Here is a 16,504-nt window from a genome sequence, read left to right on the forward strand (position 1 = left end):
ATGACTACATTTAATTGTTATAACCGACAATCTAGTATGATAGCATTGTTATAAGTGGTTTATTTTACCATAGAACACACTGCAAAGGTGACAGTGCCGCGGCTGTCCATTGCTATATCCGATATATTGTTAAAAGCGGTATTGTTATAAGTGGGTTTGACTGTGTGTATATATATATATATATATATATATATATATATATATATATATATATATATATATATATATATATATTTTTTTTTTTTTTTTTTTTTTTTTTTCATGTAACATTTCTCCTTTACTGCCGGGAACTCTGAAAAGTAATTAGGAAGAGGCAGTTGGAGTTGTGCATCCAGAGAATGTCGTCATGCACGTCTGAAATGGTGTACAAGAGTTAATATTCTTACTGACAGACTGAGCATTTGAATCTCATAAACAACACCCACCTGCCAGGGTTCATAACATAGCCGTGCCTGAACAAGGTGAAGGCAGGAGGCGAACCAGACAACTTGATTTGCGTGAGCATGTACAGTAAGAACTGTATAATACATTTTCCACAGTACGACAAGAAAAAAAAGCCATAATACCCAGGAAACGTATTATGTGGACAGGCTGTTAAAATCATGGGAACATGCTGTTCGCTGCTATGCATGGCTCAGCCTCTAAAGGATTTAAAGTCGCTGACAGCTCACTTAGATTCGACAGGAACTGCTAGAAGTCTGAGTAATCACGAGTCCAAAGTATCGGATTCGACAGAAAATGTGGCTATTCCAGAAGTGGCCAAAAAGGATGTGCCATATTCCCATATGGTCACTTTCGGGGATACCTTCATTTTCAGGTGACCTGCACAAGACAGTGCCTACGAGCAATGGTATTCTTGGCACAGTGCCAGGATCACTGTCGCCTTTCAACACAACTGAGGTTACGAAGCTGAAAGTAGTACAGTAGACTCCCTTTAATATGAACTCAAAGGGGCAATGAAAATTTGTTTATTTAGCTGAACCTAATGGAAAACTGTTTTTTGAGTGGTACTTTTGCTTGGTTTCATCCAGTCCCAGATGGATGTTTGGACCAGGCTTTAGCGACGTTATAGCCGAGAAGACGTATGAATGAGGAATGTATCAACAGGGTTATACTGTATTCATGTTTTTGTGAAGCACTTGCTGTTGTATTCTTGACCTGTCACTGACTACAGCTCTTCATGCCTGCCTTTCAGCTGAAGTGCACAAAAAGCCTGAAAAAGAATCGCGTAAAGTAATTGCTAGAAAATTGCGGCAACAGAATGTCTTAACTTAAAAGCAAGCACATGTGCGTAGAGCACTCCATTGGCAAACTTGGGCCGTGTTCTTAGACTCTCACTTTTGAAGATACTTTAATTTTCACAGTATATTTTGCAAACAATATTATTCACGAACGATGAAGTATACACTCAATTCTCGATATAACGAATCATGCAGGACCGCCGAAAATCGTTCCATTATTCTCAAAAGTCGTTATATTGAAAGCCCCAAAATTAACCATTCCACCCACCAACCCATTAATTTATCATTTGTAACCGTTTGAGCTAGCCATGAAAACGTTGCTGTTGGCTCTCGGCACACGCTGTTGCTATTTTCCATAAATTTTGCCACCACACACCATCGAAGCACTGTGGAATAAGAGTGACGTGCACAAAGCAGACGCTGATGCTGAGAAAATTACTGACAAAATAGAAGCTCCATGTCGCCTCCACCCCACGAGTACGGAGGTTACATTTCTCCGCTCATGTAGCTAATATGGCCACAGAAAGAAGCGCGAAAGAAAGAGGGGTCTGCAAAAAGAATAGTGAAAGAAAGAAGAGACGCGCCTTTATTGCTAGGCGACACTTGCCTGGGCAGAGCATGCGCTCACAAAATCCGATGCGTTGTTGCCTCCGCAACAGATTTTTTTTAAATTCTCTTTCGTTTTTTTTATTGAACGCCGCCCAGGTTTTCGGAACCCGTGCACCGCAGCGCCCGCTTTCGAGGCCTTGTCGTCTGCTAGCCTTCTGTTTTGGCTGCCATGAAGGATACACTGAAATCTAAGAATCCCCAGATTTCGAAATATTAGTTCGTAGTACTGAGGCATTGTTAAGGTGACACGAAACTGAATAACGATCTTTATTCTGAAAAATTCACTATTCTAAAGCTCGTAGTAGTGAAATATTTTCGCATTGAAACCATAAGAAGTCAGCAGAGGATTCCTGAAAAGTTCACTAATCTGACAGATTCGTTAAAGGAACACTAAAGGCAAATACAAAGTGGATGTGGACTGTTTAAATACCTTTCCAGAAACCTCACAACGCGTGTTTCGTGCCAAGAAATGACTTAGTTTACGAGAAAATTGTATCTGAAGGGTCCAAATAGCTTTTTCGAAATTCAAATCCCCCGCCACCCAATTTGGGGAGTGGTGACATTGCATTCGCCATCACTGCCCTTTGCTGCCGTCGGTGAATAAAACGGTGCCCGACAGACGGCGGCACCAAGCCAAGACAGAGCGGCAGATCCACCGCTGCAGTTGCTTTTTGGTCAAGTGGCGAAGACCGTTCAGGCATCCCGCGACATCACATGGAAGTTGAATTCTCTGCTACTTGCAGTTTGTGCGAGCTTTGCGAGCCAGCAATACCAGCGCAGCACTATGCAATCAGTAAAGTACTGAAACGTGAAAGCGTGGGCGGCGCAGAGTTGAGTGAAAACGAAACCTTTCGACTGACCACATCATTGTCAGCGGTAATTTCAATGACTTCTTTATTCTAAACATGAAATGAAACTGGACTAGTAGTATTTTATTTCATCTTGTAATACAATACGAGGATGTTTTTTGCAACGAGTAGCTGAGTACTAGTGACAGAATTTAACTGAGGAGTGCTGTTGTCATCGGGCAAGTGCTTGAATGTCCCAGGGGAGTCTCTAACCATGTCCTGCATTTACCTCTATTTCTCGATTATTAAGCCTCTGTTCGCAATAGAACACTGACGCCTTAAGGCTGTTTCACATGGCACGATTTTCAGTCAGCGACACACCGAATTCCATCGCTGAGCGACCGCTGCGATGTCGTGGGCTCTCTGCGACTGGATTCCAACAAGTTGGTCGCGCCGTCTCTCAGTCGCAGCGATCGGCGCGATGTGGGAGGGGCAATGTGTGTTTCACCGCGCATTGGTAGCTCTGTGGAGCAATGTCGCACTTCAGTTCTAGCTATGTTTAGGGCGTACCCACCAGCGTTTGCGGCTTAGGAGCTTCATACATTTTTTTCTTTCGCTTACACAATTCGTTTGAAAGGAGAAGCTGCACGCTATCCATATCGGGAGAAGGACGCCGCTTCAACATGAGGCACGTACCTACTTCATCGCGCCAGCTGCTTATATACATGCACACTCAACAGTAGTGTGTTCTTCTGCAAAAGCAAATACTCATCCAGGAAAAAAGTTGCGGCTTCCATAGTAACGACGAAACTAGAGTGTACTAAATGGAACCACCCCACCGACGCCGCGCAAGCCGCACGCTCATACTTGCGGTGTTGTGCAGCGCCTCACTCACCGTATCTGCAAGCTGTCGTAAAGTCTCAACGCTTTTAAACATTAGAAATGGTGTACCTATTCTATTATCGAATAAGAATAGGAAAATTCGAGCATTTAAATAGTTTCCATGTTGTTTTTATTTAACGATGCAGGCACGGATACTTTGTGAGCAGGAGGCAACCCTGCGCATCGCTGCGCTGCTGCAAACGCATGTGAAAGCTGTGAGCGAAAATCGCTCTGCGACGTGCGCGGCAGAACAATTTTTTTCGCCCCAATCGCACCATGTGAAACAGCCTTTAGAGATTCTCGAGCACTAATCTATCACTTTAGCTTCACTTAGTATTTGCCTTTAGTGTCTCTTTAATGTGGTGTTCGTAGTAACGAGGTTTCACTGTAAAACGGGATTCTAATACATAGGTGTCTATGAGCCCATTGCTAGGACCAGGCTTTAGCGACGTTATAGCCGAGAAGACATATGAATGAGGAATGTATCAACAGGGTTATACTGCATTCATGTTTTCGCGAAGCACTTGCTGTTGTATTCTTGACCTGTCACTGACTACAGCCCCTTCATACCTGCCTTTCAGCTGAAGTGCGTGAATCATGGGAGGCATCCCGACAAGAAGTGTTGAAAACGCAGATTGACTTGGACCAGGCACGCCGCCAGCTAGTTGTCGTTGAAGACGACTTGTGCTCATCACGTAAGGCTGCCCAGGAACTGCGACTGGCCCTTCAGAATTGCAGGCAACACTTACAGGTGAGCTTTTCGTCCTTCTTTCTTTTGAGATGTCTGCCACACTGTTCTCAGTGTTTTACAACAGAAATGAGTGTAGGTGCTTGACTATCCAACATCTGGGTGTGACATCAGTACAAAACAAGTAAAGATTTTAGTTAGTACAATCTTAATAATTCAAACTCGAAGAGGACTGAAAATTTGTTCGAAATAAAGGAAGTTCGAATTAAAGGAAATTAATTGAATGGAGGACTTACCTGCAGTGGCACATGTGCACTGAGCTAACCCATGAGTGGGAATTTCCACAAGATTTATCCACACTTACTTACAAATTACAGTCAGTTAGTAAGTGTATCGGCGCTCGTACTGTGATAGGTGGTGGTGGGTGCGCATGTGTATAATAAAAGGAAACATGTCCCGTAACAATTGTCCCTTCATACTTTTTGCATGCTTCACCGCGTAAGAGTGCTGTTTGGGGCGAAGTTAGCTTTCGGGAACTGGGATTATGCAAAACGCCGTGCTTTCCGCGTTCCAAAGACATTGGCGAGGATTACAAAGGTGCAGTTGGCGCCATTGCTAACAGCAGCAAATTGTTTCAATGAAAAACACGGCACTGAACAGCAAGAAGCTTGGTAGCGAACGTCAAAGTAGCTAGGCCTTGCGTTGCCATGGTGGGGCTACTGCTGCCAGGGGATGTGCGTGCGAGTGCCCCGGCTCAAGGCGGTGCGATAATCAAAATGACTGTGGTGATGGCTTCGATTAATGCTGTTTCGGACCTGCAGTCCTGGCAAAAAGTCGGACGGCGAAGGTTTTTTGCATCTGAAATCTCGCATTCGAAAATTCTACTGTAGCTGTACTTCACGGTGCCATAGATGCTGTACTTGCATTGATTGACAGAAGCTGTGACAAATTTAGATGTGCAATGTTTTCTTCGAATATATTAAGTTCACTGTGGGCGCATCACAACACTAGACATCCCGAATGCAATACCCACTGTTGTGTTTGTTCTGTTAAATTTGTCAGAATAACCCAGTTGCCTGAATACATTATTGGCAAAAGAATTTTATTAGCATGCACACTTGGTATCAAACAGTACATTGACTGTGCATCGGTAAAATTCATGGTGTGCACAGGCCTTTGAAACCCTTAAAATGAAATTGAATGATGGGTTTTCAAGGCGTTGAAAGTCCTTGAAATTTTTCCTTCTTGAAAACCCTTAAATTCTTTGGGCAATACAGAAAAAGCCCGATTATTGGACTTTCTTTTCATCGCGGGTGAGCATGGTCCCAGCAAGTTCCAGACCCAAACAGTGCTTCTAAAATTTAAAGCTGGCATTGAGAGTACACACATTTCGCTTGATATCACTTGCGCGCCGCTGGAAATCCCCGTAGCGGATGAGAGAGAAACAAGCGTTGGTTCCTTTCCCACGTTAGATGCTGCTTTCTTAGCTGCCTCGTCCCATCATATGTCCTACTTTTCTTGGTTCCACTTGTCACTTTGCTTTCAGCCAGTAAGATGCCATGTCCTGGGCACCATTTTTTTTTTTCATGCCTCTTGTCACACAACTAGAGTGCTGTAGCTTATAGTTTTTAGCACAAAGAAACGCACAACACGAGAGAAGGCACATAGGACGCAGCGCTGTGTCCTGTGTGCCTTTTCTCGTGTCGTGCGTTTCTTTCCGCCCCCTCGCACATCAACTCTGTTCAGGTAGAATGTTTTGTAATGCTCCAGCCTAAAAGCGTCTTGGTCATTTGTGCACCTGGTTTCACTCAACATGATTGCCGAAAATAAGAAATTAAATTCAGCAAACATTTCTTCTAAAGGAAACACCTTGTTTCTAACAGACCTGGCATTTAGGTGTATGCATTTTACAGAAGCAGGTAATAACCATGACACGACAGCATTCAGTTCATGTGGCAAATAAAAGTGTGTGCCCATTACAGTCGATGGAAGTCCTCGGGGCTCTTGACATGTATGGCTCTGGCTCCATCAGTTTTTCGCACCAGAATCTTGCCATTTACATGGCAAACTTGGCGATAGCCCTTTTCTTTGGCCGTAACCTTTATCAATCTTAGTTGTTCCTTATCATGTCGAGTCATGTTTTCCTGAATGTACACACGTGGTGCACTCTCTCTAAGTTTGCTTTTATTTGCCAACCATGCGTCTCTTGTCCTTTGCCTTGCAAATCAAGCTATTATGCCTGGAATATTATCTCCTTTAGAGGGTAGCCTGTGAACGGAAACATCACATGGCGTGATTTGTGGAACTTCAAGTTTTTAAGCGACAGTGCTTAATAAAGCAATTAGGTCCTCATTCGGTACCGGTGCAATTCCATGTATTTCCAAGTTTTGACGTCGACTTCAGAATTCGAGTTGATGCACTTCTTGCTTGAGTTGTGCTTGCACGTCTTCATTGGTATCATCTACCTGTTCTAGGTCTGCTACTCCCGCTTTCAGAACTTTTATCTGAGTATCTTGTCGGTCTATTTTCTTTTCAAGTTCATCAAACTTATCCGACATCAAACTGATAGCTTGTTCCATTTTCTCAACTGTTAGTTTCAGGGCAGGTAAGCATTCAAGGCTTTGTTTGATAGACTCAAGAATCAACTTCATATCAGTGTCAGAATTATCATCTTCACTAGAACTGAAATGCTGCTCAACGCGGCATGTCGGACAACGCCAAGCTTTTCTGTCAGCCTCTTTTTTGCCTATGTAGGATTTTTCGGTCAATATGTAGGATCAATATGTAGGAATGTAGGATTTTCGGTCAAATCCTGTGTAGGATTTTTCGGCAGGGGTATTTATGGCCACATTCAGCGCACTTCGCATTCACTCCTTTAGCGGAAATGGTCTTTTCACATGATGCATATCATCCGACATTGCACTAGCAGTAGTGTATAGTATCACACGTCAGGTTCACGGAGCACACATGCAGACAATGACAGTGGCAGCAGCAGCAGAACCCGTGGCAAGAACAAAGTGTAACCAAGGCAAATAAACCAGTGCATTTACCTGCAAATTCACAGAGGTACAGTTACGATGTGTACACGGCGCTGCTGCTGCTGCCATATGGCTTTCCATTCTACAAACCTTACCGTATTTACTCGCGTAATGATCGCACTTTTTTGTCAGAAAAACCGACGCAAATTCAGGGGTGCGATCATTACGCTGGTTAAATTTCCCGCGAGAAAAAAATTTTTTTTTCGTCCCGTGTTTGCTGCGGAATGCGGGTGCGGGACACCAAAACAAAAATGCCGGCCGACGGAGCAAGCCGAACGCGCCGAACGCGATCTTTTTTTTTTCTTCTCGTGAGTACATTACGTGCATTGAAACAGTTTCTTCCGTATCAGTGATGAATAATATCGTTAATATCGGCAAGTTTGCGGCAATAACGTAGCCATGTCCACTTTGAGGGGACAGAAACAGAGATGGGCATGCTTAGCTGCCAGTGACATCGAAACACATGGCCGGCGTGCTGCGGAAACTGCGGCATCTGTCTTCACTACTATCCTAACACGGCACGTTTCCGCTAAGGGTGGGCAAATATCTTAGCTGTGTTACAAGCGTCGGCGTATGAATAGGGTACACTTTTAACGTGTCAGTGAAAACGTGGCTACTATCATTGCCGCGCGCGAGTTGTTGCGTGCCCACAAGTGCAGACGAGAGGAATCGAAAGCTGCCTTTTTTGTTTTTGTTGACCACAACCATTATAAAGCCTACCCATAATAAAGGCAAGTTTGGTTGTACGTCTTTTTGCCATGGAAGTGCGGAAAGTGATGAAAGTAATGAAATGAGGCATCTACTTAAGAATGTTTGGTGCGTGCAGACGAGTCGTTCGCGTAGCATTCGACAGATGGTAAGCGCGATCATTATTAGCTAGACTTGGCACACGACATATCGCTGCGGCAAGTTCAGGGTGCGATCATTACGCGAGTGCGACCATTATGCGAGTAAATACGGTACTTCATGTAGCCTCTTTGCTATCCCCATCAATGTCCACCTTTCTGGCGAAACCTCTCCCTCTCTCTCTCTCCTTTCCCTCTTTCTTTTCCCCTCTCTCAGTACAAATATCCGTATCTTTTTACTTTTGTTTTTAATATGTGGGCGGCAGCTGAGGGCACTAAGGGTATTCAGCTATGGCCTCCAAGATTTACGGTGTCGCCCTGCAACACATGCACTAAACAGATGTCGTGAGCCACATCGATGCATTGCTCTCGATGCTCCCGACCTTCTTGAGATTTGTTTATAAGTGCTTACTAACAAGATAACAGAGTCTGCGTCTGTGTAGCGCTGTTTTCTCTTCAAGTAACAAGATATTATCCACCCGGAATGCTCTGGGAATTTGGGAAGTTGTTTTTAATGCTGAAATTTTAAAACCTCAAATCAACAAAATTGTGATTTATCGAAGTTCTTTGCCTCTAGTACAACTTCGTTATATTGAGATTCGACTGTATAGACATAATATTGGTTGATCAGGTTATATGACGCCCAGATTATATGATGTTCTTGCGTAGCCCTCAGATAGTCATATAATCAGGGTTCCACTGTATTATTAGCAAAAAAGGGAAAGGTAAATAAAAGTATAACATGTGCTACGGTAATTTTGAAAATTTCTTGAAAAGTTCGAATATTTTTCTTGGAAAGCTGTACGAACCCTGATATAATGTACAAGATGTTCTAAAATTAATACAATAAGAAAATTCACTTTATAATACATCATAAAAATCCACACAAATTTAGGGGCAGGTATCATCTGTCCATAAGAGAATCTTGTCAAGTGTGAACCTTACAGGATTCAGCTAGGCCATATGTATCTTATTTCGTTAAATCTGCTTTGGTTAATTCAATATTTCAGTTAATTCAATCGTGACCACTGGTCCCGGCCAGTGTCAAAATGTTTGTTTATTCGATCCTGAAATTGGCCGTCAGTAATAATCTGAAGTTTACTGGTCAGCAATGACCTGACCCAAATTATTACCCCAATGGTGACCCCAGTAAAGACCCCAGTGGCAGCAGCATCTTTCTTAGCAGCCCTAGGGGACAGTAAATGCATCAAACACACTTTATATTCCAGTAAAAACAACTGTTTTTGGCCTGCCCTAGGAAGACTTTCAAGTGAAAACGGTAGCTCACAATGAAATTAATACAGTATTTACCCAATTTTAATGCACAACTTTTTTTTTTTCCAAATAAACTGTTCCAAAAATTTTCTGTGCGGTACAATCGCATATCAAACTAAAACTGCATTCAAAGCATTCACAACAGCCTACCATCAAAGCCAGTCTAGCCAACGTCATCGACATTGCCATCACAAGATGGCAACATAAGTTTTCTTGCATGGCATGGCGACAAACATGAGTTATTTTATATATTAAGCTGGCAGCAGCAAGTCTTGTTTTCGGCATTCAGGGAAAATTACATGCATCGCTGGACGAACTAGGGAATTGGTTAGCTCAGCATGGGCCACCATCCTGTTTGTGATTGTTGCGAGGTTGCTCTATAAATGCAAAATATCAAATGAGCAGAGGGCTGTACAGAGAACATGTTGCAGTCCATAGGCAGTGATAAAGTCCTGTCTGAGAGTTAGGATGATAGACATTAAGTGTAAATAATTTTCTGTTGTGTGAAGGTAAAGTTCTCTGGTTTCAAGTTTTCCATTTTCCAGAACTTGTAGGCATGCTATATTTTTCTTGCTAAAAAATCGGATGCACATTAGATTTTTGCTTTGTTTAGGAGCCCTAATGTCATATTTACATTAGTAACTATCTAGGGTGAACTCATAAAAAGCGAATGTGGGTTTTATTTGGAGACACATTAGAATAACGACAGCATTGAGCTTAGAATCTTAGTCACCCTCTAAGGCCTTTTGGTGAACATCTCTCAAGACAGTAAATAAATTCTGTGACTATATGTAGTATGGGATGTCTGAATGACATGACTAAATGAAATTATTTTGAACATTAGGGAGCACGCCCAAAATAAATTTGCTACTGTTCCAAGAATCATTTGTGTATCTTAATGAATAAATGTTGGTGTTTGCCTTGTATTCTGGGCAGTGGACACTTGCTACAAACTGCAGGCAGGTGGTCCAACTTTTTGCCTGCTATGAAGTGTGCTACCAAACAGTCATAGCTATACAGTGAAATATTATTAGTAAAATATTAGTAGAGATCTTGCGGGAGTGAAAAAAATGTCCAAGATTATTCAAATGTAAAATATTGTTTGGACCAAAATAACAAATAGAAAAATGTTTACTCTGCCCAACACATCTTTTTTTTTAGTGAATTACTTAACCTGATTTCTTCTTTGCTCAAAATCTGCACACAAATTGCAGTTTTTGTTATTTTATTGTTATTTTATGTACATAATAAATATTTGCAACATACAGTGAAACCTCGTTAAACCGTAGTCGGCCGGAGCTCGGAAAAACTACGTACTAAACGGTAGTACTGTTTAACCGAAATAGCATGAGATCGCCCACTTACCTGTCGAAAACGGAACTCAGAGAGAGTGCGATGAAAGGGGAAAAAACATGCAGTATTTATTCACTTCGCGCGACATAAGTGTTATTTTCGTTTGATGCCGCGGCGGCCTAGCACGATGACGGCGGCCTCAAACTTACTGAAGCTGCGTGCCAGCTTCTCAGCCAGCCCCCTCTTCTTGACAAACACTCGCACGGCAGATTCCTCGTTGGCGTTACGTATTCTCCGTGCACGCGCGCAGTAGTGCTGCATAAGTCCCGGAGCGCCTTTTTCATTGCCGGGTGCCGGAGTTCGGAAAACTTTTGGTTTGGAATAGTTACGTTATCGCGCCCCTGTTCTCGTTGCGACGATTGCATTCACGAGGCTGACGTAGCGTGCAGCTTATGCCACTGTCGGGCCTGAATCGCTCGTGCTGTTGCTTTCCGTGTCGTCCTCATCACTGTCGCTAGTCGACACTTTGGCAACAACAGAGGCAACGATGGCGAAAAGCCGAACCTCGTAGCCGACATCTCTTCGCGGTCGCAGCAGCGCTGCCGAGCAACTTCGCATTCCAAATGCCACACACTGTAGTCAGCAGCAGATCCATGTCGCGGGCCAGCGCCGACTTCTTCGGGTCACGTTCGATAGCACAGACGATGTCTAATTTTTCTTCTATGCTGAGCACCCGGCGTCTCCTTTATCCGAGCTTCGGCATGAAGAGAGTCCTCGCTTGCACGACGCCACGACGCTCTCTGGCACGGCGTCGAAATGATGTTGATGTTGATGTGGCTTCACGTGCAAACGCACAGGGCACTTGGAGGCCGTTGTACCGATCTCTGAGGCTCGTTGTTCTGCTGGGTCGCCCGATGGAGACGACGCACCGCCGTGTTTGCGCGATGAAAAGTGGAAACGCTACGTTTTAACCGATGCGTACGCAATAAGCTGGTACGGTTTATGTGGATACAAAATACGTTATGTTCAATGGCCGCTGAGTCGGGGAATTGACTTTACTACTTTTAAACCGAAACTACTGTTTAAGCGGGTACGGTTTAACGAGGTTTTACTGTAGTGGGAAAACTTGCGTGAAACTTCTATGGAACATCGAGGACCTCGTGACTTCATTGTGATGCGGCAGAATCAGTGTGTGACTCACATCTTAATCTACACAGATGGGCTTTTCACTGCTGTGCCCATCTCATGACTGTAATTTTTTCAGTAAGCCAACCAGTAAATAATCATCCATCACGATGCAGTTAGTGAACCAAACTTCAATACATGTGCTGCAGTTAGATCACCTGCCATGCATCCTGTTTTCTAACGGCCTTCTTAATGTGTCTCATATTGTACACCTCGCACTGAATTAAAACAAAACAGTTCTTTCTGCAGCCGTCATTGCGACCATGGTTGTGACGATAGTGACCATGGAGTCGCGCAAGTAGGTGCCAATTGCGACTTGATAATTAAAAACTCAAAGTGTTATATGGTTTCTGTTCCTATGTGTGTGATGATGTGAGGCTGTGTATTGAGCAATTATTTCCGCTATCTCAAAGGCAGCAAGTCTATGGGTGTAATCGATTGATTCACAAGGTTTTATGCCCCAAGGAACTACCGAGGCTGTGAGGAACGCCATAATGGGGGCCTCCAGATTAATATTCAGTGCCTGGGGTTCTTTAACATGCACCTAAATCTAAGGGCACAAGCATTTTTGCATTTCATCCTAGTCAAAATTTTGCCATCATGACCAGAAATTAAAACTCTGGGGGTTTTATATGAGAGGTGGGCAACATTTGTAATATGTTGAATGGCTTCTTTGATGTAGGTGGAGCTTAAGTGGTGCACACTGTCAATAAGGACATAATGAACCAATTGCAAAATTCTGTAAGCCAGCTGCCCTGCGAAGCTATTTTCTAACGAAAAACTCTCATCCAAGGACTACATTTCTCCCTCTAAGTGCAGTCCTTCCAAGGAGGAAATGCGAGCACAAAGGCTCTCCAAAAATTATTTTGAAAATTTCATGTCATAGTTTCACCTCAAATGTTATTCCCAATAACAGAAGTACTGCTACAAGTTAGTAGCTTTTACCGCCAATACCCCCGCAGATTACAAAAGGGTGTGCAGGGGTTTGCTGTTGAATGGGAACAATTATTTATTCTAATACCCAGTGGATGAGAGCTTTTGGCTGGAAAACAGCCTTTCTCATGTATGCACAACAGCTTTTTTTTTTTTTTTGCTTTTTTTTTTTTTGCAGATGGTCCATTTCAGCATTTCAAAGCATGTACGAAAAAATAGACAAGTTAGCTGTAGTGCATGCTTGAGGATGATGTACTGCTGACCGCCATACATACTCCTCAAGCACACACTTGCACTTTTGCACTTTGTGGTGCTCCGGGGCTTTTCTGAATTAACCAGTACATGGCCAGATTCCTCCGAATCAACAAACATGCCATAGAATGATGTGTTTGCTTGCAGGGACCAGGTGGCAAGTCTAAATTATCCCATTATTTGCAGTAACAAGGGTAAAATTAATGAGGTTAAAAGGGTAAAATTAATAATGCACATACCACCATCTAGTATGTGCATCATGACATTCATCATATTGCCTTATACCCCAGGTTCTGGTGTTAATCCTTTTGTTCTCTCCTTCTGTGATGCCCTCATATGAAAGTGACAGTTGACCCATTCGTAATCATTTTATAAGTTTTCACTCTTCTTTTTCCAGGCCACTTTGGGGAGCCTGGAGACTGTGCTGGGCCGTAAGGAACATAGGGGTGACACCAAGAATGATGATTGAGCGCATCAGTAGACATTCACTTCTATGATTCCCTTCTGTAGGGATAACTTTCCTGTGTTTTGAACCTTTGGTGGCAAAACAGTTGTTTCTTCTTTATTGTAGAAGCTACATCCATCATGCAGTGCTTGATGATATAAGCCAACATTTTGTTATACTTCTCTCTGTCTGATATTGTTGTTTGTGGTTGAATGATGAGCAATGCACCAAGCTATGTCCAAAGGCAGCATTGGTACTATATACTAATTAGTTTCCATCTCTAAGCACTTGCATTTATTTCTGAAAATGAAAGATGATGGACCATGGACAATACGAGGTGGCATAAAATGTAGTGTCCTTTATTGTCTTTACATTATGAAATTATATATAGATAAGTTTAATTCTTTCTATTGGACACAAAACTCGATGAAGGATTGTACAACTTCGTTATGCTATTATTTTTTTCCAAACATGTTTACTACTGCAGATTTTGTAATTATGCTTTTGTGCCTTGTTTATTGGTTAAAGGGGTATTGACACAAAAACCTTGTATCCTGCTTTTATTACTTTATTGGATAGCTGTTGACCCCGTAACTACTAGTGTTGTTCTAGGATTTCTTGAACACACAAAAAATACGCCCCCTTTTAATGTGACCATTTCAAAATGCATGCCAAATGGAGCGTGGCTTCTTGGCATAGGGTTTGTTTCCAAGGGAACCTCTACATGCCATGAAAATCATAGGTAGTGGTGACATGGTGTCACAAAGCACTGACTAATGCGCTGTCAGCCTGGTATAGTTGTTGCAAGCCCCACAGTGACCGTGTTGCCGATAGGTGGACACTAGCCACATAAGCCATTGTTTCCTCTTTCACTCTGTGCTTTTCTGCATTCGACACTGGATAACAAGCTTGGTCCCTGCTTGCTGTCACTTCTGTCAGAACACGCAGCGCCCTTTGTCCTTTGCACTTTCTCTCCCATTGTCCATCATCTAAAGCTTTTGGCAAGACAACCACAATGTGGCTTCAACAACTGATGTAACTTCATAGCATGGATACAAAGGACGAGACTGAAGGGAAACAACATATACACAGGTATGTTGTTTCCCTTTCGTCTGGTCCTTTGTTTATGCGCTATGAAGTTACGTCATGGAATACCAACTAGCCCAATCTCTAACACTGTTCAATTATTGCAATGACATGGCATCAGTGATACCACGTGACCCCTCCCCTGTCCTCCTCTATATTCGGGATGTACTCAGGTACACTTGTAAAAAAAAAACTGCACCAATAAATTCGGTCTACTTTTTTAATTTTGCGCATTCAAAAATTTTATAATTCATTGTTTGTTGCACTTTTGAGAAATGAAAGCCTCTTGCTGTTATTAAGATGTCCTTGGCTAATTGAGCCAAAAGAAAGCAATACAAAAGTTTTGTATCGTTGCTCTTTTAAATGAAAATGAGCGCACAAAAGCTTGTAGTACTGTGGTAGGCTTAGGATTGCAAGTCAATATGTTTAATTTCATAAAAAGGCAGATTTGCATAAATACACAAAAGCTTAATTGAAAGGACATAATCCGAAAATGCTTTTGTGACTGCACAATTATATTGGTAGCACTGCTCCTGTTATGTCTTTTGTTTATGTTTACGGTACCACAAGCAGTTGCATCTTTGGAAGACTCGACTTTTGTCTGTGTGCTGCAAGAATTTGCCGTAGTTGAGCCTGATAGCTTTGTTTATGACAGGGCTCTTATTTGTTTCACTTGATCTTCATGCATGTTGCGTACCAGACCGTGACATGTCTAAATTTTTTCACTCCCTGAAAGTGAGTTGAGCAGGCTCTTGGTGTGCTTTTCCTTTTCTTTTTTCTGTGCCCAGCATACTGTTGTACTCTGTGCAAAAATTAAATATTATTTGCACTTTTCATGTTTGTTTGTCATTTCTGAAAGCTGTGTGGGACACTCCAAAGTGACTGCCAGTTCTTGAAGAAGCAAAGTTCTGTTATGGCGGCAATGTATTCAACACGTTAAAGATCCACCACTAGTAAATACTTTCTAATTCCAATTTTTGCTATTTTTGCAATATTGGAATTTTTGCAATTTTATAACGAAATAAATATGTGGTGTAGTTGCATACTTCTATTTTTTTTAATTTGCGAGGAACCTTTGAAGATTTGTCGGAAATATTTTTGAGTGTCATCAACCTTAGCTAAAATGGCCCCCCTCCAAAAAAACTAATTTTGGGTTAAGTCAGAGTCAATTGTTCAAAAACGAAAGTTTGGCAATTTTTCAAAAACATACTCTGCGTGACATAAATCTAACTTCCCGAGGGCCAGATTTACCCCAAAAAAATTTTCGTAGGGTACAATGCGTTAATTTTGCAGCGATAGGCTTTCAAAATTTTTAAATCTGCAAATCATTGAAACATTGTTTTCCACATTTAGAGAATTCTTTTCAAGAACTACCATATAGACTCTTGTAAGGGCCACACTTCTTTCACAATTTTGATGAAGTGCAGCCCTTACATGGAACCGAACCTTTTCGTGACGATGGTGCTGGCACAGCTGATGACTTGTGCGCAGCTCAGATGTACAATTGTATCAGAGGTCAATGTTCAGCGCTCGCCATCTAGTAGCTGCATGCAGAACTACAGAGCGTTGCTCGCCGATGCGCTTGTGGCATCGGGGCACTGAACAGGATTGCTTATCTGTTGGATTTTTTTTTTAATACAAATTTTTGGCTGCGAAGTTGGGGGTGCGGACCTTACATGAGTCTGTACGGTAATTTATTTATTTATTTATTTATACATACTGCAGCCCCATTATGGGGCTATTGCAGGAGTGGGTTAGACAAAAAGAAGTCATACAAAAAACAAGTAAACAATAACATATTAAAAGTTCACAAGAAATAAGGCAGATGACACAAATGAAACTCAAAATAACAGCAACACTGAGAGTCGGTACAAAACGAGAATGAGTCTGTACACTGTAACAAGAAAATACATAAAATCGGGTGTAGTTAATTTTTAACATGAA

At 42.2% G+C, this 16,504-nt stretch overlaps 1 protein-coding gene across 4 annotated transcripts in view; it reads left to right on the forward strand.

The window, feature by feature from the left end:
• The window catches only part of LOC126547179 (cell division cycle and apoptosis regulator protein 1-like), a 261,069-nt gene extending 245,675 nt beyond the window's left edge, over nt 1-15,394 (forward strand). For all 4 annotated transcript variants that reach the window (XM_050195056.3, XM_055062798.2, XM_055062796.2 and 1 more), the window contains 2 exons: nt 4,102-4,271; nt 13,427-15,394. In XM_050195056.3, the coding sequence (XP_050051013.1) occupies nt 4,102-4,271; nt 13,427-13,498 (242 nt within the window). In that variant the 3' untranslated portion in view covers nt 13,499-15,394. The remainder of the gene's footprint in view (nt 1-4,101; nt 4,272-13,426) is intronic.
• The last annotated feature ends 1,110 nt before the right edge of the window (nt 15,395-16,504 follow it).

The sequence above is a fragment of the Dermacentor andersoni genome, chromosome 1 (genome assembly GCF_023375885.2).
Source record: "Dermacentor andersoni chromosome 1, qqDerAnde1_hic_scaffold, whole genome shotgun sequence".
In the NCBI taxonomy this organism is placed as follows: Eukaryota; Metazoa; Arthropoda; class Arachnida; order Ixodida; family Ixodidae; genus Dermacentor; species Dermacentor andersoni.